Raw genomic sequence first — 25505 nt, forward strand, 5'->3', positions numbered from 1 at the left:
TCTTGACTACACTGGAATCACTCCAGCTTTACACCAGTGTAACTGAATCTGGTCCATTTATCCTTTTAATTTTAGTCTGAACATACAGTTGACTGAATAGTTTGCATTGCCTTAGCAAAGCCACCATTTGATGGGTTAGTCCAGAGGGTTGCCTTTCATCAATAAATGCCAAAGCCTTATTCCATCCCCTGGTGACATTTATGTTACCCAGTACGTTGCTGTGATTAATTCATGTATTACCATGCACATGCTAGCTAATGGCACAGCTATTTAATCCTAATGTTCTCTTATTTTAAACACATACCCAGAAACAATTCCAATACAGAGTCCCAGATGAAATGTGCTATATCCTGGATTTTGCTGCTGGATGTGCTATGGAATTGTGAGCCCAGCAGAATTTGCTCTGTGAGCATTGACAATGAACTACCTTTTGCTGGTTGAGGTTTGGGTTCTATAAACACAAAACACCCTATTCCATCTATCTCCCCCACATGAGACACCTACTCACCTGGCTCTCCTCCAGGTTTTGTCCCATGCTCGTCCTGAGATAACTTGAGGACCATGAAGGCTTGTCCTTTCTTGGTGGATCTCCTGATCTTCAGAGGAGTGCTGTGTGGTCACTCCCTATTCCCTCTGCAGGGCCTGGAACTTGCCTACTCAGAGGAGGTGTGGGGTCAGGCCGTGTGAACCCAAGGCTTGCAGAGCTTTCATAGGCCGAGGTGCATCATTCTGATCTTGGGTGCAGTTGGGATTCCGTGCAAAGAGTTCATGGAGTCCTAACCCTACCCATTTTACTCAATCGTGGCAATAAAATAATAAACTCCGGAGCTATTACTCATAAACAAATCTGGAGCACCGGGTGCGCTACACTTTCCATTTATTATTTCTTTCAGTGCCAACAGTTATAAGTGCCCTTAGCCCCAGCCAGTTGGTTTTAAATATTAATTGATGTGAAATGTGTCCACAGTGGCTGGGCAGAGCCTTCTTTCCTCTCGTGTTGGAGCCAATACCACTTTATGTCCCTCGTCACCATCTAAACAGCCAGGACTGAACCACTGAGGGCCAGTCCTCTGCTGGTGTGAATCAGCACTAACTCCACTCAAGTCACTGTGGGTATGTCAATTTACACTAGCTGAGGATTGGGCCCAGAGACTTTCCCAGCTGCTCTTCTTTTGAATAGAGATTGAAATGGCTATTTCTCTTTAGCTCTATTGTGGTTCCAGTATTCTGCACCCAATAATCTATGGGAACAGCTGCCACTTCAGCTCTAAAAGCTGGGGGGAGGATAGCTCAGTGGTTTGAGCATTAGCCTGTTAAACCCAGGGTTGTGAGTTCAATCCTTGAGAGGGCCGTTTAGGGATAGGGGCAAAAATTGGGGATTGGTCCTGCTTTGAGCAGGGAGTTGGACTAGATGACCTCCTGAGGTCCCTTCCAACCCTGATATTCTATGATCCTAAAAGGACGGTCCCCTACCCTTTATTCAGTGAATAATGACCTGTTCTGCAGCTGGGAGGTATCGCTGTGTATTAACCTGGTTTGCGAAAGTCAACCGAAACTTCACTGAGCCGCCTGTTCCACCAGCTCTCTGGATTTTCATGCTTTCTTTCCTCTGCAAACGTGTCACTGAGCCTTTCTCATATGGTCCTCTTATAGGGAATGGGGCCAGGCACATCAGACCAGGGTGTGAATGAACTGACTTTAGACTCAGCTTAGTTCTTTTGGCACATTAAGGATGGCAATGACCATCAGTGCACACACTCTGGTGGCCGCTTTGAATGCATTCCTCTTAGAATTCATGATGCGGACATACAGAAGTGCTCTGGGGAACAGACATTCTGGAAGAAGATCGACTGATGAATCAATAATGGAGCAACCTTGTATTTTAGAAAGTTGTGCTTTTTTAGGCAGGTCTATGCAAGAGGCAGCTGAGATCCAAAGGAAATTCAGCAGCTTATTTGGGCAGCTTTTGAGTGACACCTGGATAATGCGGGGTAAAGGAATATATCAATATATACTTCAGTGCAGCCTGTGAGAATGAGCTCTGACTACAGCTGTGCAGAGCAACAAAGACCAGGAGAACCTGTGTTCCTCGCCAAAGCAACTGCCATGAAGATCTCCTGAGCTGAGCTGGAATAACCCCATGGCCTAAAGCCACTCACTGCTGAGGGCTTTCAGCCCTGTGGACCTCACTTCTCATTGGCCATTGAAAACCTTACCTCCTTGCACTTTACAGAACTGTCCCGAGGAGGCGGGTTCCTATACCTACCGACCCGACTTCTGTTTTTATAGAAGCATTTTTACACTGCACAAATGGAGCTTTAAATGCTCGTTTCCCTGGCAAGGCATGGATCTCATCCCTGTTTTGTTCCTTTTCCTCTGAGAGAGATTTCCCTCAGTATCAGCACTTTGTAGGGGACCGGGGGAGGGACAGCATGGGGGAGGACAGAAGAAGAAAAAGCATTAACCTAATGTGTATCAAACAGCTTCCCACTTCAGAGATTCTTGCTGTATGGGGCATTTGGGGCGTCCATTGTACACACAGAACATGTTTCCCTTCTCCAGCATTCATCCTCAGTTCTCTCTCAATTGCTCTCATTCCATCACTCCCTTTTTTTGTTAGTTAAAACCGAATGCCTTGGGCCATCTCAGCTAGTGACAAAAAATCTGTCCCTGAACGAGCCAACCATCTCCCATAGCAACAAGACAGACTGTGAACATAACAAGCACCCTTTTTCTTTTTCCCTGAGAAACTCACTGCATTTTTTGATTATCCTTTGCTGCTCAAAAATGCGAATGACGGTTATGGAAACATACCTCATCGTATCAGGTATTCCAGGAAGAGGGGGCAGGGAGGTGAAAAAGGGAGGGATGGCTTAGCCATGGTGTCATAAATATAAAGGGAAGGGTAACCACCTTTCTGCATACAGTGCTATAAAATCCCTCCTGGCCAGAGGCAAAATCCTTTCACCTGTAAAGAGTTAAGAAGCTAAAGTAACCTCGCTGGCACCTCACCCAAAATGACCAATAAGGGGACAAGATACTTTCAAATCTGGAGGGGGGAGGGCAAAGGGTTCTGTCTGTCTGTGTGATGCTTTTGCCAGGAATAGATCAGAAATGTAAGCCTTCCAACTCCCATTAAGTTAGTAAGTAATCTAGCTAGAAAATGCGTTAAATTTTCTTTTGTTTAATGGCTGGTAAAATAAGCTGTGCTGGATGGAATGTATATTCCTGTTTTTGTGTCTTTTTGTAACTTAAGGTTTTGTCTAGAGGGATTCTCTATGTTTTGAATTTGATTACTCTGTAAGGTATTTACCATCCTGATTTTACAGAGGTGATTCTTTTACCTTTTCTTTAATTAAAATTCTTTTAAGAACCTGATTGATTTTTCGTTGTTCTTAAGATCCAAGGGTTTGGGTCTGTGTTCACCTGTACCAATTGGTGAGGATTTTTATCAAGCCTTCCCCAGGAAAGGGGGTGTAGGGCTTGGGGGGATATTTTGGGGGAAGACGTCTCCAAGTGGGGTCTTTCCCTGTTCTTTAACACGTTTGGTGGTGGCAGCATACGGTTCAAGGACAAAGCAAAGTTGCTAGCTTGGGGAAGTTTTTAACCTAAGCTGGTAAGAATAAGCGTAGGGGGTCTTTCATGCAGGTCCCCACATCTGTACCCTAGAGTTCAGAGTGGGGAACGAACCTCGACACATGGACATAAAGACTTATCAGCCTATTTAATTTAGTATGGGGCACCTGTCCCTAAAATTGCTGAGTGCCAGATGGATATCCTGTGACAGCAGCCCTAGCTAATGTGTCGTCATGACACTTACCATGGTGGAAATTCCTTTTAGCTACAACAGAATATAATTGTTGATGTTCTTATGATAAATCTACCATATAGAAGTGTGGCGGGTCCTGTCTGCATTCTCCACTACGTGCAGCAAAACTGGAGGTCTCGCTGAGTTCCAGGTCTCATTCTATTGAATAAATACTGGCAAGAGAAGGTGCCATGGCTGTCTGTGGTTAACTTAAAGGTCACATGACTTGCCGGCTAGCTTCACTGTCTATCAGCTCTAGAGTCTGTCCCAAGTTACTGAAAGCCTTTTTAATACAGTAAGCCCTCAATAATAAAATAAAAAGCAACCGGATACACATAGCATGACCACTCATCCGCCAGAAAGTAAATAAAATCCGCAAATGTCCTGAGCCAGCAAGCAACAAGTTCCATGTAAAACTTGAGATGGATTATTTCAAGGATTGTCTCTTTTATGGTTTCTATAAAGGCCTGCTATGGAACACGAAGCAGCATCTTTCCAAAACATTACCTGTCATGTAGGAGGTTATAACAGTGCTGTCTGGGCCTTGGTATAGTTGAGTTTTAAATAAAATCATTGGATTTACGTGATCTCACCCCTTAAAGCTTAAATTTTCCACCCAGTAAAACTCTCCTGCATGCTCATAGCACCAAACTAAACAGGGTGTGTAAGGTGCTGTTAGACTCCCATTAAAGCCCTGTACATGTGTTTATCTGATGTGTAAATAATGGTAATGAACATGCGGAGGAGACAGAAAAGGCGCAAGGAAGGTCAACGTTAAAACTGGGAGTGACTTGCTTTATTTAACACATTATTTCACCATTGTCAGTTGCTTTTCTTGCAACATTCCTGTCTTGTGGCTCCTAAGTGTATTAGTTAAACAAAGGCAGATTTCTTTCTAGTTATAGCGTCAAATTTAAAGACCATTTCATGAAGGTGTGTCCGAGTTGCACCTAAGCAGACAGGTGTGACTTTAAGTATGGAGGCCTAAGTGAGCGTTTTGTAGAAACTTAACTTGGTGTAACACACGTGCTGAGCAGAGGGAGAGAAATACAGACACAGGCTCCTTCTCTGGCACACCAAGGCACTTCCACAAGTACATGAACTCATCGATACTATCCCATATATATACAGCTGTCTTTGCCGCCAATTCAGTGTTTTAAAATGAACATTCAGGCCTCTTGCTATTTTGCCATTATAGCTGATCAGCTCTATGCAAAACAAGATGGAATTGTGGGTTTTATGATAAAAGCATGAAATTTGCCAGAGTCTTAGGGCCTGATCTAATCGAGATGTTCAGATATGGGGTGTTCGCCAACTCATGTTGGCTGTGGCTGCTATTTTAACAACATCGCCTTAATCGGCAAATAATGTCGTTTTACAGTTGGACGTACAAGGCGTGTGTTTTTGGTTTTGCTTCACTGTGACCTTAAGTTTGGCATAAGGACACATTTTGTACTAATTTGGATTGTCAGTGTAATCTTGGCAGAATTTAATCTCAGTTCTGTCTTTTTTTCAGATGCTACATTGGTGGTGTGAAAGCTGCGTGGTGATTGGGCAATATTAACTGTTTACAGCAGCAAAAGATATGATATTCCTATTAGCTGTTACTAGAGCTTCTAACATATCAGAAAGATACATGTTTATTCGAGAGCCAGATCCATCAATGAAGACATCCTATTCCTCCACTGACTGGGGCAAGTGTGTGTTTTGTCAGGGAGACACAGGTGCAGTTGATTAATCCAGCAGAATCAAAAAGAGCGCATTTTGGATCTGGCTATCAAACAATGCCAGAGACTTTCATAAGCTGAATGCATTTCCCATACCGATAGATATGTGTAGATTAGATGACTGCGATAGTATTAAAAAGACTCTGACCAAGACCCATGGATGTTGGCACAAATCCTGCTGTATCAAGTTTTAACAGGACCACACTTAAAAGAGCTGAGAGGGCAAAAAACCCTAAGAAAGTTGTGGATGAAGCCAGATAAACTGCAGAGGACAGATGCATGTTTAATTGAGCAACACAAAGGCACCCCAGAAAAAGAAGCCTGCTTTATTTGTGACATGAATCTACCGTCAAAAGGCCCCCATGAAGCTTCTACCTTCAGCATCGATCGTCGAGCCCACAAGCGTGCACTTCAGCTGCAAGACCAAACCTTGCTTGCAAAACTAAGCGCAGGGGACTCTGTGGTCCAAGAGGCAAAGTCTCATGCAAGATGTTTGGTGTCTCTTTCTAACAAAGTCAGGGACAAGAAAACTGGGCTTGCCTTTGCTGAACTGATATACTGCAGAGACAAGACTAAATGAAGATGTCTTTGAACTAGCAGATCTCCCTGGGCTCTATACAACTACACTAAAATATCTGGAAGTGACACTGGCTGGGCGCATTCACAGCACTGAATTAAAATCCCGTATACTTTGACACATTCCAGATCCCCAAGCACACAAAGAAGGACCTGATGCGATCTTTGGCTTTAATCAGGATATTGGACATGTCCTCCAAAAAGCACATGAGGAAGACTGTGACAAAGAAGCACTTCACCTGTCCCAAAGAGCAAAAATTATTTGAAGGTACATGTTTCAAATGAAAACACAGTGTACTGGATCATTGGACCCAGGATGCTGGAATCACTATTGGCACTGATGTCCATGATATTGGATGGTCCGAACATTAAAATACAGTCAGAACAAGTGTCCATTAATACAGCTACCCTTGCTGTTGTATTGCAACAGTTGTGTCAAAGTAACATCCAATGCCATGAAGGCACAAAAAGTTTGTACCACAACAATGCTTGAGACTTACCTTTGCCAATCTGTGCTGGTTTGATGCTTCATGCACAGACATGAAAAAGTGAACTAGTAGATAACTTCTTGAAACTTGGATTGTCCATCTCCTATGACAGCGTTGGCCATCTCTACCAGCATGGCAAACAGGGCATGCCAACACTTTGAAGATGAGAATATAGTCAGTCCTCTAAAGTTTTGTGGTGATCTGTTCGCTACTGTGACCATAGACAACAGAGACCACAAGCCCTGCCCTACCATAGCAACAGACTCCTTCCACGGAACTGGGCTATCACTTTTTCACCATCCAGTATTCAAGTGGAGGGAGTTGTCCATGGAATTCCCACCCGGGGCTGAGAGACTGCAGCATCAGTGAAGAAGACTGTCATCACTTCTTGGGTCTTACACAATTTTCCCTCCATTGATCTTGAAGAAAATCATCCTTGCTGCAAATGTTGAAATCAAGACTGACAGCCAACTGATTACCTAAGCCCTGCAAGAAGAATGCAGGGGGCTTGAACAAGGCAAGCAGCAAATCTGAATACCTTTAATGGAGATCAAGACATTCCCTGGGCAGCTTACCACGACAGCAAACAGACAGTGCCAGATTTTGCCCCAGCCATTACTGTGCTTCATCCCCTCTTTCCAGATGATTCCAAGACTCTGTCAATGATTTGTCGTGCCACAGATGTGATAAGGAATGCTGTATGCCACCTAAACCCACTGTGGGTCCTCCCCTTTTCACCATAACCAGACAGATACAGCGGACCTGACCTGCTGGTTATGGAGAGGAAAAATTTGTCCTTATGCTGGGTGGTCTTCATTTGGAGATGTCAAGTGAACAGCTGATTGGAGATTGGCTAGAAGACCATGGATGGACGGAAGCCCTTGTTCAGGCCAAAGTAGCCTCTTTAGGAATGGCTTATTCCTTCATGAAAGCATCTCATGTCACACGAACCAGGTGTGCCCAACTGCCAGTATTCTGTACATCTTGCTCCAAAATGCATACAGACAGTTTACCCAAGGTCTCAGGGAAGATGAGGCACTAACAGGTATTGTCACGGTGTGACAAGAAAAAACTAGAAAACCCATCGTTCCACTTCTGGCATATCACACTTCATCCGGAGCTCCTTGTATTGACCCAGATGTGCTGTCAATCCACCAGGCATGCTTTGCTCTCTACACTGAATGCCGTAGAAAGCTGTCACCCTGGTTCTTTGCGTTAGATCATACTAATTATTGTTCAGTTGGTTCCTGTTCATTGGGTGCCTGCTCACCTCCACGATATGGTAAAGCCTTCACACAATGCTTCCAGACACAGCTAGAGAGTTCCTAAAGGAGAACTTTACAGTTTGCAAGACATAGCACGCTTTCTCTGCAATTGAGCTTTACCAAGCTCCTGAGCAAAACACTGCCAGAATCAAAGCGGATGGTGGAGCTGCTGGAGTAACACAAAGGCCAGAGGACTCTCAGCACCAGATGACAGCGGGACCAGAAGTGGCCAGGCTGACAGGAGAATTTGAAGCCGCAGCAGAGAAAGGAACCACCAGAAAAGGGTCTAACACAAAGCACCATGAGCAGGTGAAAGGTGTCCAGACTTCTTTTGCATGGCATAACCAGGCAATTGTTGAGGTCATAGAAGACATGAGCAACCCCTTCTCAGAAGAGAGTGTAGACTTAGTTAAACTGAACACCAAAGACATTTGTAGGCCCTGTTGTGATTGTCTCTGCTAGGGACACTGAAAAGACTGGGCAGAAGCAGTATGACATGTTTGTAACAGAGATTGCAAGACAAAACCAAGCCATTAACAGAGCTTATCAAGTGAAATAAAGTCCCCTTGTTCAGCAGGCCTCCTGTGAAGGAGACCTCCAAGACCAAACTGCAGCTCTCCTCCTTGAAAAATGGTGGGGAATGAGATGTTTCAATAAACTGAAGACTGAAAAGTCCTTCTTGTTTCTTCATTCGTTTTAGGCTGCATGTTTATGTAAGCTGCCTTTTCCATCTTTTTGAGACACAGAAATGTCCTGTTATGCATAGATCAATCTGAATTATTGTTGTTAGAGAAATATAACTTTCTATTCATGAATAGATGCTTGTAAACTTATTATTTTTTCTGTATAATCAATATTTTAGTAACTATTCTCTGGTGACACTTCAGAGCATGTTAATTTTTACTATTTTTGTATAACCTCAACCCGTCACACTTCATTGCTTTTGTTTTTGGGACTCCTAAGACAATAGGAATCTAAATGTACAAACACAAAACCTCACTGGGATGGTTTAATATCATAAACAATCAATCAGTAGAAAAAATGCATTCAGAACTTAAAATGGCTGCTACAGCCAACATGGCATGAGTTGACCATGGCCCCGTACCTGAAAATTTTGATTAGGTCATGTCCTAAGACTCTGCCAGATTTCATGTTTTTATCATAAAACCCACAATTCTTTCACAAATCTGCTAGTATGGTTGTGCCAAGGAGAGCTCAGAGCTGACTGGTACCAGACTGCCCTAGAAAATCATTCCCCGACTGAGGTAGAGTGGGATATTATATATTATTACAGCTCCTACAATTCTGAGGATGGAGAGGTTTAACAAAATATATCCCACTAGTAATTGGCAGGTGCTAATGTTTTTGCTGGGAAACTACCAGCTGGAATATTTCCATGCTGAGGTTCCTAACTCATTCATTCTTTCACGAGGGGCTGGAACTTGGGCAGGGAAGATGCAAGACCAGGAGCAATTATTTATTCCTTTCAGAATCACATGAGATGCGCTTTTTTTTTTTTTTGCGCGTGTACTTGCTTAACTCAAATGACTGCAACATAAAAAGTGAAAAGCTGCCAAGTGATCATATGTGTTATGGTCCTGTCACTTATGATATAGGCCAGGGATCGGCAACCTTTGGCATGCGGCCTGTCAGGGTAAGCCCCTGGTGGGCCGGGCTGGTTTGTTTACCTGCCGCGTGGCAGTTCCCACTGGCCATGGTTTGCTGCTCCAGGCCAACAAGGGCTGCAGGAAGCAGCGCGGGCCGAGTGATGTGCTGGCCGCCTGTCCCACAGCCCCCATTGGCCTGGAGCAGCGAACTGCGGCCAGTGGGAGCCGCGATTGGCCAAACCTGCGGACACGGCAGGTAAACAAACTGGCCTGGCCAGCCAGGGGCTTTCCCTGGTGGGCTGTGGGCCAAAGGTTGCCAATCCCTGATATAGGCTATGTCTATGGGCAGGTCTACATACGGGGCTAAGTCGACCTAAGTTATGCAACTCCAGCTACGTGAATAACATAGCTTGAGTTGATGTACCTTAGGTCAGCTTATTGCGGTATCTACACTGCCTTATGCTTCTCGTTCCAGTGGAGTACTGAAGTCGATGGGAGAGCAATCAGCGGTCGATTTAGCGGGTCTTCACTAGACCCGCTAAATCGACCCCCGGGGAATCGATCACCATGCATCGATCCCGCAGTAAGTGGAGACAAGCCTTATGTTACAGAACCTATGCTGGTATATCTCTGCCGCCATAGCCTCCTAGTGTAGACGCAGCATATACGAACAGAAGGAGTTCTTCTCCCAGCATAGCTCTGCCAGCTCCCCCAAATAATGTTAGCTAAGCCAACTTCTTCTGTTTGCATAGTTGTCTCTACACTGAGGGGTTTGCTGGCATAGCAGTGTCAGTTCGGGAGCGTGATTGGTTTTTTTTTTTTGGTCATACTCTTGGCCATCATAGCTATGCTGCCATAACTTAATAGGGGTGTGTATATGTGTGTGTAATGACCTTTCAAAGGGAATTTCAATATACAGATCGCTTCGTTTCATGGGCATTAAAAACACTTGCCTAAACAACAGCCTCTTAGGGAGTCAGATAAGCAAAAGGCTTAAATTGGGCAATACCATGCATTTAAAGAATGCTTAAATATGTATCGATAGCTTAGACTGTAGCACCTCCAGATATCTGGTCAATAACCTGCATTGTAAAAAAGTCATTTAGTTCACAGTGCACACTTATAGGCTCAGACTATGTAAATACGCATTTTATACATCTGTGGGCAGGTCTACATACGGGGCTAAGTCGACCTAAGTTATGCAACTCCAGCTACGTGAATAACATAGCTTGTAACATATACATCATCCTGTAAGAACTCTGATGAAGATTTACAGTCCGTTGTGCTAATACAAACTTACTCAATGAGGCTATTTTAGCCTGCACTCCTTTTCTGTGAAAATACCACTAAAGAAGAGGAATTCAAAACGCAGAAAGAATTCCCTCAACCTTGTGAGAGTGCAAGTAGGGCTATGCATGGCCGTGAGTTTGGGTCCCTAAAATTTATAAACTCATCCAGATTCTCTCAGCGTGGTTACAAATGTAGAATTCCTACTGAGTTGGTGCATACTACAAACGTATTCTGAGGGCAGCATTGACCTATACTGCAAGGTATTTTTCATAACCAATAGCTCAGATTTTTAACCTTAGACTTCACCCAGTTGTCTCTCTCCCAAAGCAATAGCTGAAAACCAATCATCTGCCCATAATTATGGTCGATCCAAACACTTGCATTGATTTGTTTTTTCTTTCAATTACTAACTTTAGACTTCAGATTCCCCTACATAACTACACTGATCAGTGTGATTATAAGGATGAGTTAAAGAAAAGGAGCGTTTTTCAGAGATACTGGCACTTTTAAGGACTGTCTAACCTGTAGGCGTACGTTTTATGGCCTGAATCTTACTTAGCTTTCCTCCCATGAATCCAGTTAGAAAGGTAATGATGAGAAATACACATATGTTCCTTCTGGGCCAACTACAGGTATTTGAGCAGATATTTTAACCTCAGTTATACTCATGCACTCTCTCTGAAATCAATTGTCACACACCTGTGACCAAGGGCAGAACCTGGCCATCAATATCCCCAATCTATATAGTAAGATTCTAGGATTGTCACTCTGAAGCCTAGAAAGTCTGAGTCAGAGTGAAGTGATGGAAACAGCTGCAGGCATGTGGAGAGCTCTTTTTGTTTAGAGTATCACCAGGTTCAATCATCGCTGGGTTTCGCGGGCTGGTCCGATCTGGTCCAATTTTTAAGTTCTCACCATTTTGACTTTACAAATTACACCTGTGCAACAGCTTGGGCTTCCAGCTAAAGTAAAGGTTGTATCTATGCCCTGCCAACAGTCCTAGACCATTGTAACTCAACCAATTACTATCCTTACTTTACAGTTAATTTGCCAACTGATCCACCATCTGTGCAGTCTTGCTCATACAACCCAGGAGATTGTTACATGCACAGTTGCCACCATTCGCCAGGTTCAATCATCACTGGAATTCAGTCCTTTATGTCCAATTTTTAAGTTCTCCACCATTTTTGGCTTTCTTTACACATGACTCTGACAGCATGCACTTCCAGCTATTACTAGTAGTAGTAATAATGAACGACTGACAAGGAGAATCTGGAGAATCTATAGAAGAAAATTCTTCCTGCCAATGGACTCTTCTGTTGGGCCTCTAGTAACTTTAAAAATAAATTAGATGCATATAAATAAGAACAGCATCTGCAGCTAAGATAATTAAAATAACCTCACAAGAGCCATTCATCTTCATGCTTCAGGGCAAACATATGATCACCAGCTGGGGTCAGGATGAAATTTCCCTAGCAAGGTACTGTACATAATTACAGTACCTTAGGCTGTTGGTACCTTTTCTTCTGAAGCATCTGGCATTAGCCTTTGTCAGAGACAGGCTGATAATAAATGGATCTCTGGGCTGGTATAGCACTTACTATGTTCATCTTATGACTTTGACTGACAAAAGATGAGGGATTCAATTATGATTCTTCTTGGAGGCTTAATATTTAGCCTAATGGAAGTGGCAGGAGTGAATATGAACAAGTGATCTTGTATCTCTGAAACCACCAATGAGTCCTACATCAACAACAAAACCCAAGGTCATTCATCTCAGTCACACTTTATAAATGAAATAAGTTCTTTCACACTGAAAATTTGTATATGTCAAGTTTCCATCTCTAAAGAACCCCAGGTGAAATTCACCCTGGTGCAGAGGGCCGCCACAAGACATATCCACTGCTTCTTGTGACCTAACTGCAGGGCATAGGTCTTGCATGTAGTACTGAATATCACCCTAAAAGTACCACATTCCAACCGGCCCTGTTATGGAATGATTTAAAATGGAAAAGCATTGCTTTAAAGGGATGAATTCTGTAGCTATAATACTGATCAAATTGCCTGTTTAATGGCACCAAACCCTCTGTCTGGAGCACCTGTGAACTAATAAATGCAGGGAAACAGAAACTGTATAATATTTCTTTGTTTCTTCCAAGATCAAAATAAATACTATTATACACTTTAAAGCCAATCATTTTTGCAAGGAGTGACTAAGAGAAAGGAACAAATGGTGAGCAAAGGGCCAGGAGAACCGATTTCTACAATAGCTAGATCAGGGAGAATGAAGAAATACTATGACAATCAGCTAAGAGATAATGTAAGGATCTGTTATGAAATAGCCCATGTTTCTCCTTGATCTTGTGCTTTTTATTAATAAACAGATAAGCCGCAGTCTGAACACAAGGGCCTTATTTTGATCTCACTTACACCTCTGTAAATCAGGAGTAACTCGAGAGAAGTCAATCCAGCCACCCCGAGTGAACCAGATCAGTGAGAACTGACTCAAGCCTAATTATTTGATCTTAGACAGCCTATCAATATCCTCTAGGCTAAAAGCCTTTGGCAGATGCCCAGCCAACAGTGGGTAGCCTTTCTCTCTGCAACAGACTTCAAAATAAACTTGAGACCTCTCTCCTGGAGCTAGTATGGAGCAATTCCCAGAATTCTCACTAAGACCACAACATCCAGAAAGGAATTAGAAATACCTGAAGGCCTACAGGACATTAGTCGCTTCTTCACATGAAACTACTTCACCCTTTTTCTGCTCTTCACCAAGAGTGGACTCCTGAGAACCCATCCTTGGGATTCTTCCACTTGATTAGAACCCCCCCAGTTTTTTTGTATTAACTGCATTATTCTCATTCTGTACACTTTCAACTCTGGGATGTGGGTGGGTTCTTTTTATGACTATTATGAAAATAATTGAAGGGGGAAAGAAGTCTGATACACGCAAAAGATTTAAGTGTATCTCTGAAAGGGACATTGTCAAGATAAAAATCATGGGCCAAAAGTTTCACCACTTAGTTTAAAATCCCATAGCGAGGGCAGGAAGTGGAACAAGCATTGATTTGTAATACCTATTTCTAATATGGGCGAATTTTCACCTTCTTCTGGGAGCATGGGGCAGAGGTCACTTGCCAGTATGAACTAGAGTAAATGGTGGATTCTCTGTAACGTCAAGTCTTTAAATCGTGATTGGAGGACTTCAGTAACTCAGCCAGAGGTTATGGGTCTATTACGAGAGTGGCTGAGTGAGGTTCTGTGGCCGGTGATGAGCAGGAGATGAGATTGGATGATCACGATGGTCCCTTCTGGCCTTAAAAGTCTATGAGTCTAATTGGCTTAAAAACAAGATTTTCTCAAGGTGGATCCAAGAGTTGGTATTATGCCAGATCACGTTTTGTAGTAACCCATTGCTTTTCACCATTGTGGAGCCACGTTCTAAAATCACATGCCTGGTTGCACATTTTCAAAATCCTGTGATGGGACATACATACTCTGCGTGTCAGAGGCATTGTTTTAAAAAATGTCTGTTCATTGACTTGTGTATAATGAAGACATGTACGAACAAAATTACGGGGGTGTCACTGGTACATTACAGGGTGTCCTCATGTTCAAAGAATATTTTATTATTTATGGGCCTGATCTAAGTCCCAGAGACATCAATGGAAGCCTTTCCAGTTACCTTAAGCTGGGGCAGGCGTTGTTCAAACCCCATTTCTATAGGAACTGATCTTTAGAAGTCAAAGGGGGGTTTTGGCTGAGTAAGGGCTGCCAAGATTTGGCTGTTAGGTTTGTGAAAAGTGGGGCATGCACCGAAAACAAAGAATCCCAAACCCAAAGCTTCACCCCTGCATTTGCATTTCTGTACACCCACCATTCAGATTTTGTGTTCAAACTGTGATTTGGGGGGGCTGAGTCCCTGCAGTTTAGAGGCTGTCTTTAAAAATTTGGCCCAGAAGAGCAAGGGGAGCGGAGTTAGCAACAATCCAAGCAAACCTCAGCTTCTTGTCACCACGCCACTGTTTCTGTGAGGCAGGGAGAACATGAGGGGTAGTCCTCAAGTCCCCTTGGTGTAACAGGAATTCTCCAAGGGAACAGTTGGCACCTTCTCTGCAGGAACAGGAACTGACATAACCTTTAATGCTATCCACAGGTTTCAGGCAGCAATTTTTCATTAGTCATAGTCCTGATTACTGAGATCCTCCATTAGTTGGTAAAGCCAGAGCCTAAGTGGAATGGGTTTAACCTCAGAGAATTAGGATTTCATGCATAAAAAAATTAAATTTTACATTTAAAGCCATCTGTCACAGACTATTTATCAGACATGGAGAATGATTTTTTCCCCCTGTGCATAGATTTTAGCAAAGACAAGCTATGTGCATTGGTTGGAGATGAGTCACTGACTAATCAACAGTTCAAAGCCATCATGTTGGTTCTCAAACTGCTCACAAGATCTCCAATAGTAGTCTCTATTCTGTAAATCATGGTAGAAAATATCACCAGGATTTAGTTTCCCTATGGAAAAACCAGCAACACCGAGACCTCCTTGCTGTGCGCAAAGTGACATCGGGTCCAAATGACCCCAGAGCAGTAGAGGGCACACAGGTAAACAGACATGCCAATGCAAGTAAGAAGCTAAGCAGTGTGCATAGCAGCAGGAAGACTGCCAGAAGTGGAGTAGTTAATCTGAAACACTACAGCCGCTGCATGCCTCCACACAAACCTTATTCTGGGGAAAAAACCCTCATTCCAGAAGTCATTTCACTTCCAAAGTGGATTGTTAAAGAAGAATAAGAAATCAGATAATTAAAAAAAAGAGAATTTTTATTTGCAGACACAAGGCCAATTACCCTGAAAAAACTAAAATTATTCTGAAAAAAAACTTTCCCACGTAGACAAGGCCCAAGGAAGACACCTGAACATCAGCAGAACGTTCTCTGTGAAATATTTCATTTTTTTTGCCTCAAGCAAATTTCCAATGGGTAGAAAATATCTACTGTACTGTTATCATGAGTTTATTTGCTCACATCTGTATTTTGGACCTTTGTAGGAGAATAGGAACCTATTTGTGGCCTGTAAAAGAGACCATGCACTGCCGTGTCCAGAGACAGCTGGGTTTTGTAATATGGAAGGAACCTATGGCCACATTTTCATACTGTTTAGAGAGGCAGTTGTGCCCATAATTACCACAATTGCATGTGCATATCAGTAACTGCATGTGCAAATCTATTAAGTTAGCCACTTGCACATGCAATTTGCACAAACTGATCAAATTAGTCACGCAATTGCATAACTGAAATGTCTGAAAATCTTCCCCTAGATGTGTTTGGGTTGTGCAAATATGCCTCTTCTCATGCTATGTAATCTCTAGTTTTTCCTCCAAAGCAGCTCTTTGCAAATCATTCAATCCATCATTTCAATTGGATATTGACCTACCCTTCGCTCCTTATCACCGTATTCAATGCCCAAGGTATCCATGGCACGGACGATAGCTGCCAGTGACTGAATAGTGTTGCTATAGACCACAGGCTTGTACTGCTTCACGTCTTCTCCGGAGAAACCATCTTCATGAATGATCCTACATAAAAAGAAATGATAAAGACCTGAGACGAATGTCATTTGCATCGAAGCGTTAGAACAAAGTTGTTTAAAAATTGATTTAATAACTCGATTGGCCTAATTTACTTGGCATTTCTTTACTAGACCAGTGTTTCCCATTAGTGGCGCTTCAGGCTTTCGAGAGTGACATTCTAGTTTTCTCCTTGCTAGCTTCACGATGAGACCTCACACAGGGTTCCAGTTTACTGCTGTTGGCTGCCTCTCATTTAATTGAACACACTTGAACCTGGAGTGGTGCTTGAACGGCTTCATCTTCCAATTGTATGACAGCAGCAGCCACTGGTAGCCTAGATGAGGTTTCAGGTCCCAATCTACCTCACACTGAGGTCTATGGAAATGTTTCTCTTGATTCCAATTGGAATTGGATCAGGCCTGTAGTCTGGTAGACAGCCACAAACACATCTATAATATAGCACTTACAACCCATTGGAATCGCCTGCTCAATAGACAAGTTTACCATAAGGAGCTCTGCCATCTGTACACCCTAAGGGCTAATAACCTGAGTTCTGTCACAAATTTCTCTTTACTCAAGACTGCGTAGAAATTATACTTACAGCAATGTATCAGTTCTGTGCACTAGAAACCATTCGTATGGTACTGAATGCACAGGTATTCTCTATTCACATGTAAAACGTACCAGAGCAACACTACATATTCCAACTCAAACCAGAAAATATGACTTTATAATAGTTAATATAAAACAGAGGTGGGCAAACTATGGCCCGTGGGCCACATCCAGCCCGCGGGACCATCCTGCCTGGCCTGTGAGCTTCTGGCCGGGAGGCTAGCCCCCGTCCCGTCCCCTGCTGTCCCCCCACCCCACATCAGCGCTCTGACCCACCGCTTCTGCCGGGCAGCACGGGTGGCGTGGCTGGCTCTGGCTGGGTGGCGGGGCTGCGAGCTCCTGCTGCTCTGAGCAGCATGGTAAGGGAGCAGGGGCGGTTGGATAGGAGTGGGAGTCCCGGAGGGCAGTTAGGGGTGGGGGGTTCTGGAGTGGGGCAATCAGGGGACAGGGAACGGGGGGTTGGATAGGTGTGGGAATCCCTGGGGGGGGGCTGTCAGCAGGTAGGGGGGTGCGGAGGGCAGTCAGGGGACAGGGAGCAGGGGGCATTGGATAGGGGGATGGGGTCCTGGGAGGGGGCAGTCAGGGGACAAGGAGCAGGGCAGGTTGGATGGGTCAGAGGTTCTGAGGAGGCAGTCGGGGGGTGGGGGGGGAGACGGATAGGGGACGGGGGCCAGGCTGTTTGGGAAGGCACAGCCTTCCCTTCCCAGCCCTCTATACAGTTTTGCAACCCTGATGTGGCCCTCGGGTCAAAAAGTTTGCCCACCCCTGATATAAAACCATCCAGCTCTATGCATTAGATTTTTCTCTCACTAGCTTTAAACTGGCGTAGCTTTATTTGCTTTCATGGAGCTACTCCTGGTTTTCTCCAGTGTTAGAAGATGAACAGGTCTATAGATCTTGTACTAAACAACTGGTCTAAATCCAAGCGTTTGCCAGTCTTCTTTGTTTAGGCCATCGTAATAATTTAATAGAGCCTTCACTGCTTATTCAGTTTGTATTCCCTCATTCATTAGTCTAGTTGCTAAAACAGACCATAATCAGTGGGGGCTGCTGAGGTGAAGCAGTGGCTGGGGACTGGGAGGGGCCATGGGCCACGTTGCGCTCTCCTGCAATAACTAAGAGGAAGAGTAACAAAAACACTCATCAGGAATAGTCTCACAAATGGCAATGTAAACATACTGCAGGAGCCAAGGGGGTGTTACTGCAAATGGCAGGTGGTGTCTGGACCTGCCACAGTACCAAGGGAATAAGAAAAAAACAAATGTATCCGCATAAAGGTCTGGCGTTAAGAAGAAAAGGAGAGAAAAAAACAACCCCCAAACCAATCAACACAGCTACTAATGTAAGAAATGGTGCCACCATCCAGACAGTGATTATGGTCTGATTATGGTTGCTAACTATGTCGTTGGGGACAGTACGGCGCTTTGGGTAATAGGTCGCATTGAGGATGGATGGCTTGTCGCCAAGCAAGTGTACTGTTTCTGTATTCTTTAATGGCAATGAGCGTGACTCTTGGAGAAAGGGTGGACTTTGCTCTCAGCTTGGAGTGGGTAGAGCAGGGGTGGGATTGAGGACTGAGATCACCCTGGAGTGGGATTGAGGACTGAGATCACCCTGGAGTGGGTAGAGGAGGGGTGGGATTGAGGACTGAGCCCTCCCTGACATTTTTGCAACCCTGATCAGATGACTGTGCAATGGAGCCTCCTGCACTTACCACTCTGCACAGCCAGAATTTTATATTCATGCATGCAAGCCAAGGAATTTCATACACAGAGCCAAACCCTGGGCCTGCTATGATGCCGCTGTACTGCTCTGGCAGAGCTATGGGGCCATCCGGTCAGCTTACCCATCCCGTTGAGGGACTCCTCAGGTGGTGTAGAGCTGGATATGTTGCCTCTACTTTACCACCTTCACGCTGGGGCAAGCCGCACGTCAGGCCATAGCTAGAGCTTGGGGACCCTAGGCTGCCAGAAAGGCCGCTTGGATCAGAGCAGTGCTGAGACTGCTGTGCTATGTGTTTGGGACTGAACCAGCCCTTGGAGAGTCCCAGTATTGGGAGGCAGGAAGGTGGCAGAAAGCCACCTCTGCTCCCCATCTCCTGGCTCCTGTGCTAAACAGAGCTCACTTAGACCCACCCATTGGACTCATCTGTGGGTCCAAATATGAATTTGAGTGAGTGCAAGTGGCCAAAAAGATTGGTGAATCCTGATCCTCCCCTTGCACTAGAAGTGAAACTCCCTTGGGTCCCAGCTTGATTTACAGTTGAGTCATTACTAAAAAGGATGTGAGAAATTCACAAACTCCTGGGCGATGTCCAGTAATTAGGACCATATTTGGCATGAATCAAGTGGAGGGTGACACAAATCAAGGACTCCTGGCACTAAAGTCTCTGGTCTTATTGTGGGTGCAACTGATGTGCAGAGCTGACTTTCATTATACCCCTTTAGTACTTTTGGACAAGCAAATTCTTCCCTTCTAAAGTCTGTGCTGTGGACACTGGAAATATGCAAACATGGGGTGGCATTTTCCTGGAGAGGCACGAGAAAGGAATGAAGGTTTTCCACTTGTTCAGATGCCTTTATGGCACATGAGCCCAAATCCCTATAAGAAGAATTTCTGTTATGCCAATTTCTACATTCATAAGGGGGACAGAACTACAGAGGCACGTACTATCATAATCCCTTCCTGGTCAATGTGTGTTTCCCCCCTGAGAAGCCGCCTCAAGCAGGATTTAAAATGAACGCCCCTAAGGTGAGCCACAAAAAATCAGGTGCAACAATGCCTGTTTAATGTGTGTTAATTAAGACAGTGGCTTTAGATTCCAACATTTCACCATATAACTTAATAATAATAAAAAATCACAGCTTAACAATGCAGAGAATAAACAGAGAGGACCCGATTCTGATCTCATGCCGAGGCACCTGAGTAAATCCACTGAAAGCAACAAGAGGCATGAATTCAGTCTCCAGGCTCATCCAGTTCTCCATCTCTCTGCAAAAACTGCCACTGCTGATGATATAATTAATACTAGTTTGGATTTATATAGCACCTTTATTCCAAGGATCTTCCAGCCTTGCACAAATATTAATAATTAAACCTTGCAAAACTCTGGGAGGAAGCTGACGTGCCTCACAAGAGAGACAGGGTCGTGTTTTGCTTTTCGTAGTGTTGACACATGTCTGCTAGGGACTAGATTTCATAGAATCATAGAATCATAGAATATCAGGGTTGGAAGGGACCCCAGAAGGTCATCTAGTCCAACCCCCTGCTCGAAGCAGGACCAATTCCCAGTTAAATCATCCCAGCCAGGACTTTGTCAAGCCTGACCTTAAAAACCTCCAAGGAAGGAGATTCTACCACCTCCCTAGGTAACGCATTCCAGTGTTTCACCACCCTCTTAGTGAAAAAGTTTTTCCTAATATCCAATCTAAACCTCCCCCACTGCAACTTGAGACCATTACTCCTCGTTCTGTCATCTGCTACCATTGAGAACAGTCTAGAGCCATCCTCTTTGGAACCCCCTTTCAGGTAGTTGAAAGCAGCTATCAAATCCCCCCTCATTCTTCTCTTCTGCAGGCTAAACAATCCCAGCTCCCTCAGCCTCTCCTCATAACTCATGTGTTCCAGTCCCCTAATCATTTTTGTTGCCCTTCGCTGGACTCTCTCCAATTTATCCACATCCTTCTTGAAGTGTGGGGCCCAAAACTGGACACAGTACTCCAGATGAGGCCTCACCAATGTCGAATAGAGGGGAACGATCACGTCCCTCGATCTGCTCGCTATGCCCCTACTTATACATCCCAAAATGCCATTGGCCTTCTTGGCAACAAGGGCACACTGCTGACTCATATCCAGCTTCTCGTCCACTGTCACCCCTAGGTCCTTTTCCGCAGAACTGCTGCCTATCCATTCGGTCCCTAGTCTGTAGCTGTGCATTGGGTTCTTCCGTCCTAAGTGCAGGACCCTGCACTTATCCTTATTGAACCTCATCAGATTCCTTTTGGCCCAATCTTCCAATTGGTCTAGGTCCTTCTGTATCCTATCCCTCCCCTCCAGCGTATCTACCACTCCTCCCAGTTTAGTATCATCCGCAAATTTGCTGAGAGTGCAATCCACACCATCCTCCAGATCATTTATGAAGATATTGAATAAAACCGGCCCCAGGACCGACCCTTGGGGCACTCCACTTGATACCGGCTGCCAACTAGACATGGAGCCATTGATCACTACCCGTTGAGCCCGACAATCTAGCCAGCTTTCTACCCACCTTATGGTGCATTCATCCAGCCCATACTTCCTTAACTTGCTGACAAGAATACTATGGGAGACGGTGTCAAAAGCTTTGCTAAAGTCAAGAAACAATACATCCACTGCTTTCCCTTCATCCACAGAACCAGTAATCTCATCATAAAAGGCGATTAGATTAGTCAGGCATGACCTTCCCTTGGTGAATCCATGCTGGCTGTTCCTGATCACTTTCCTCTCATGCAAGTGCTTCAGGATTGATTCTTTGAGGACCTGCTCCATGATTTTTCCAGGGACTGAGGTGATTTACACCAATCAGCAACGTTGCCAAGAAACACAGCTCAAGATATTGCTCTGCACGTCGGAATCAGACTGGGATTGTACCACCTTAGTTCAAAACAGCATCTAAATGAATGCAAACAAATTGCACATCATTACTTTGCTTCTGCTTTTGTTATTGGTGGAACAGTCACTGAGCATGGCCAGCTTTCCTCACTGACATATACAGAGTCCAACATCTCACCAGTTCTGTCTGCAAAATAGCTGAGCCATATTTGTGGCACAACTGGGATCGGGTAGGGGATGAAGGAATCAGAGCTCAGCAATAAAGTTGAGAAGTTATAATTGCTTTTTCAACACATTTTAAGGCATAATAATATTGGGTCTGATTCTAATCTCACTCCCTGGTTTACACTGGTGCATCTCCCTTTACTTCAGTGGAGTTACTCCTGGTTTACACCAGTGTGAAAAGAGAATCAAGCTCACTTTGATTCACGTGACAAAGTCCCCCTTGAAGGTGGTAAGAGATTGGTGCCATCCACAATGGATGGTAGAGAGCTGGACCACTGATGTCCCAGAATGCTGTTCCTGTAGACAGGCTTCCTTCCAGAGTGGGAGAGTGAGATAGGAAAATGTACTGTTTCACAAGTATACCTGAGAAGCTAGGAAAACAGCTTAGAATCAAAATTTACAAGGGGACTCAATCCGGCCTCCAATTTTGCACCTACCAGTTGCAGACAAAATAACTGTGAGCACAAATAGTGGCAAATAGATGTCTGGTTACCTGAGTTGTGGATGCAATTAGAAAGTTAGATGTCTTGTTGCTATTATTTATGCCCACAAAATTGCACCCACAATTGATTGTGGGTGCAAAGTTGGAGGCTATTTCAAAAATGTGGCCCTTAGTCTTACTCACCAGATAGCAGTTTCACAGAGAATTACTGTACACACCACAAACTTCAGGTAAACCAAACATTACCTCAAGCCCACTACAGGGAAACCAAAGAGTACATCATAAAGCATAGCTTGTCTGTAAAGCCTTAATTATGACTGTGTTGGTGCAAAGAGACTGTCAACAAGGAAAAGCCGGATCAGCAGAACTCTGGAGCAAAGCTTTGCTACTAGATGTTCGTCCCTAAGTACTGCATGGCCGTAAAGGATGATTTTAAGTCACATGCTGTTAAAAAATTTGGAAGCAGAAATAATCACTAGGCCTAAATGTTGCAAACAGGGAACCAGACTTTAGCAAGGTGTCATCATGACACACAGGTACAGTTCACAGCATGCTTCGTTATCACAAATGAATGATTTCCAGGGGGCTGATTCCTGCAGCCTTTACTTAGTCAAAACTCCCACTGGAGTGAATGGATATGACCCAGAGAGTTATAATACTATTTCCAGATAGCCCAGATCCGGAATTAAATGTCCAGATGCCACAATCTTGCTTGGGGTTAATGTCAGAATAGTGATTGTGTAAATATGGTTCCTCACCCATGCAATATTATGTGTTTGCAGTAGGTCTTCCAGTCATAACCTGCTCTCTGTACTGACAAAATCTCTAGTTATGATTTCAGTTTGCTCTGCAAAACCAGTACAGCTATGAGAGAGTGAGCTCGATTCTATTTCCATCTGTGCACAATTAGCGAAATGATCAGCTCAGTTCTGATCACGGAGTCCTTATTAGTGGTGATGATGTAAATCCAGCTGAGCCCTGTCTCTTCCAGGTGCCCGGCTGAGTTTGCTGGGTTGGACACCAAGTAATTTTAATCTCTACATCCGCTGGAGTTTACAAAGTGTGTCTGACAATGCCCCTTACCCAATTCTGAGCTTCACTGCTTAAGTGCACTTTCACCATGTAATGTGTATAATTACTTGCTGATCCTGGACAGACATGACTAGAAAATCAATATTCAGGAGCCATGCATTTTCTCCTTTTCGAGATCTGTAGCCAATCTTTAAGATACATGAATTATTCCCTTCTTCAGTAGTAGCACATGGCTGCTGCCTGGAAAGAAGATGACCCCCTATAAAATCTCTCTCTCTCCAAGTATCTCAAGAATTAAGCTCTAGGTGTGTCTAGAACATATCTAGGATTTGCAGAACGACTTCGGTTGTTAAGAATGCCTCAAAAAGAAGACCTGTCAGATGTGATCAATTACATGTCTTTCAAACCTAGCACTGGGACGATCTGCTTCATAAAAAAAGAAAAGGTTTACATACCATTCTCCGGATCCTAGGGCAGTGCCCACAGATGCTTTTAATTTCAATCTTATTCTTGAGCTCACCCACTCTGAACACTTACTGGTCTTATTTTTATGTTGTCCCTGGAAAAAAAAATGGCATTCTATCCATATGATTTGTTCCCAGTCGGGGACACACACAAGCCAATCCCCTGACTGGTTTTTGCGCAGCTGATGGCATGGCCTCGGCTTTGAGCGCTAACATTGCTACAGCCAGGGAGGCCAGCAAAAGCGATATGAGGTTGCAAGAGGATACAGCGGCCAGAAGGTAATGGAATTCGGGGCTGAATGCCAGCTGTTTAGTATCAACAGATGAACAGTAGAGCAAAAAGATGCTGATCTCAAATATCAATAACAAGAGACACAAATCCGCTTCCTTTCGCATGAAAGCGTCCCCATGCTTCAGTGCCTGACTCACGCCTTTGCCTTCTTTAATCTTGAACCAGAGTTCATTTAAGCAAGAGGAACCCTTGTAACCAGGTCAATCGGCCCATGAGAGCCAGAGGGGGAAAGCTCAGGGGCTAGGCTACCCCATTCTAGGAGTTCTGCAGCAGACAGAGACCTAGGAAACACACAGGTAGCTGCTGAGGGAGATGAAATAGTTCCAGATGAACAATTGGTGTCTGGAAAATCCCCAGGCTTCTGGTCTCTTTAGGACCCAGGATCTGGACCCTTATAGTGTAGGGTGGGGCAGATCTCTCCTCTCAGCCATGCCTTCTGCCTTCCTTCCTAGAACTCAGGACAAGTTCTAGGAAGGAGTGCAGCCTATAACTTGCCTTTTCCCTCTTTATGGGGGAGACACTAGAAGGAAGAGGGGTGACCTGCTAACCTCTCCTAGGCCAGGAAGAACAATGCTGAATCGTGTTGACTCTGCCTCCAAACTGTGGAGGAGGAGCATTGGGAAAGCCACACCTCCAGCCGAGGCACCTGGGGAGAAGAGGACATTTTGTTATGAAGGGTTTTTTTCAGTTGTGGTTTATATGAGATGTTTTGCACCAGTCCAGGAACTGGGGAAGGGTAAAGCTGACTTTAGTTCTAGCCAGTGCTGTTAGTCTTTCCCTTAAAGTCAACTTTACCCTTCCCCAGGTCCGGAGGATCTGAGGGAACAACTCCCAGTCGGCCATTCCTAGCTGAGGATCTCTGCAGTAGCATTCCAACAATGACCGCTTCCTGGGATGCTTCTAGCATGTCCCCGGAGCAAGAGCTGGTGTGCTGGCTTTTTGTCACCTGGGAATTCCCTTACATCAAAGCCGCACAAAGCAGGCAAACCACAGGAGCCCTCTAATTTATCACATTTTCAATTCTGAAAGAAGAGCTTTGGAGAGTTTAGTGGGTCGCTCATGCTGAAATATATTACTTTCCTTTTGTTTGTTCAGCTGAACATTTCATGAACACTGTCTTCTCCCACTGCCCAGCATTTCCCTAGCTATCATTAAGAAAAAAAAGTCATTCCCAGGAAAACACTAGAGAAAAACGTGGCTGAGACCCATGAGCCAGACAGTGAAATCCCCTGAGGATCAGTGCAGCTGTAACTCCGACAGACCCCGGTCGTTGGGATCGAACCTGGGACCTCCGAAGCTTGGTGCATGAGCCTCTACTGCATGAGCTAAAAGCCATATGGCTGTTAGTTATGGCTGTAGAGCAGACTCATTAATCTCTAAGTGGTCTCGGTGCCACTAGATGGGACAGAATACCAAACCCAGGTGATGTGTGGGTTACACAGAATCTATGTACTAGCTTCTAAACTTTTGTGTCTGCACCTGAAGAACTAGTGACCAATTCTGGTCGCA

The 25505-nt window shown here is 44.3% G+C and overlaps 1 protein-coding gene across 2 annotated transcripts in view; it reads right to left on the reverse strand.

The window, feature by feature from the left end:
- GNAO1 (G protein subunit alpha o1) overlaps positions 1-25505 on the reverse strand; it is a 313012-nt gene that overhangs the window by 205837 nt on the left and 81670 nt on the right. For both annotated transcript variants that reach the window (XM_084644222.1, XM_084644223.1), the window contains exon 3: positions 16204-16345. In XM_084644222.1, coding sequence (XP_084500348.1) covers positions 16204-16345 — 142 coding nt within the window. The remainder of the gene's footprint in view (positions 1-16203; positions 16346-25505) is intronic.

Source organism: Lepidochelys olivacea (assembly GCF_965140295.1).
Source record: "Lepidochelys olivacea isolate rLepOli2 genome assembly, chromosome: 12".
Taxonomy (NCBI): Eukaryota; Metazoa; Chordata; order Testudines; family Cheloniidae; genus Lepidochelys; species Lepidochelys olivacea.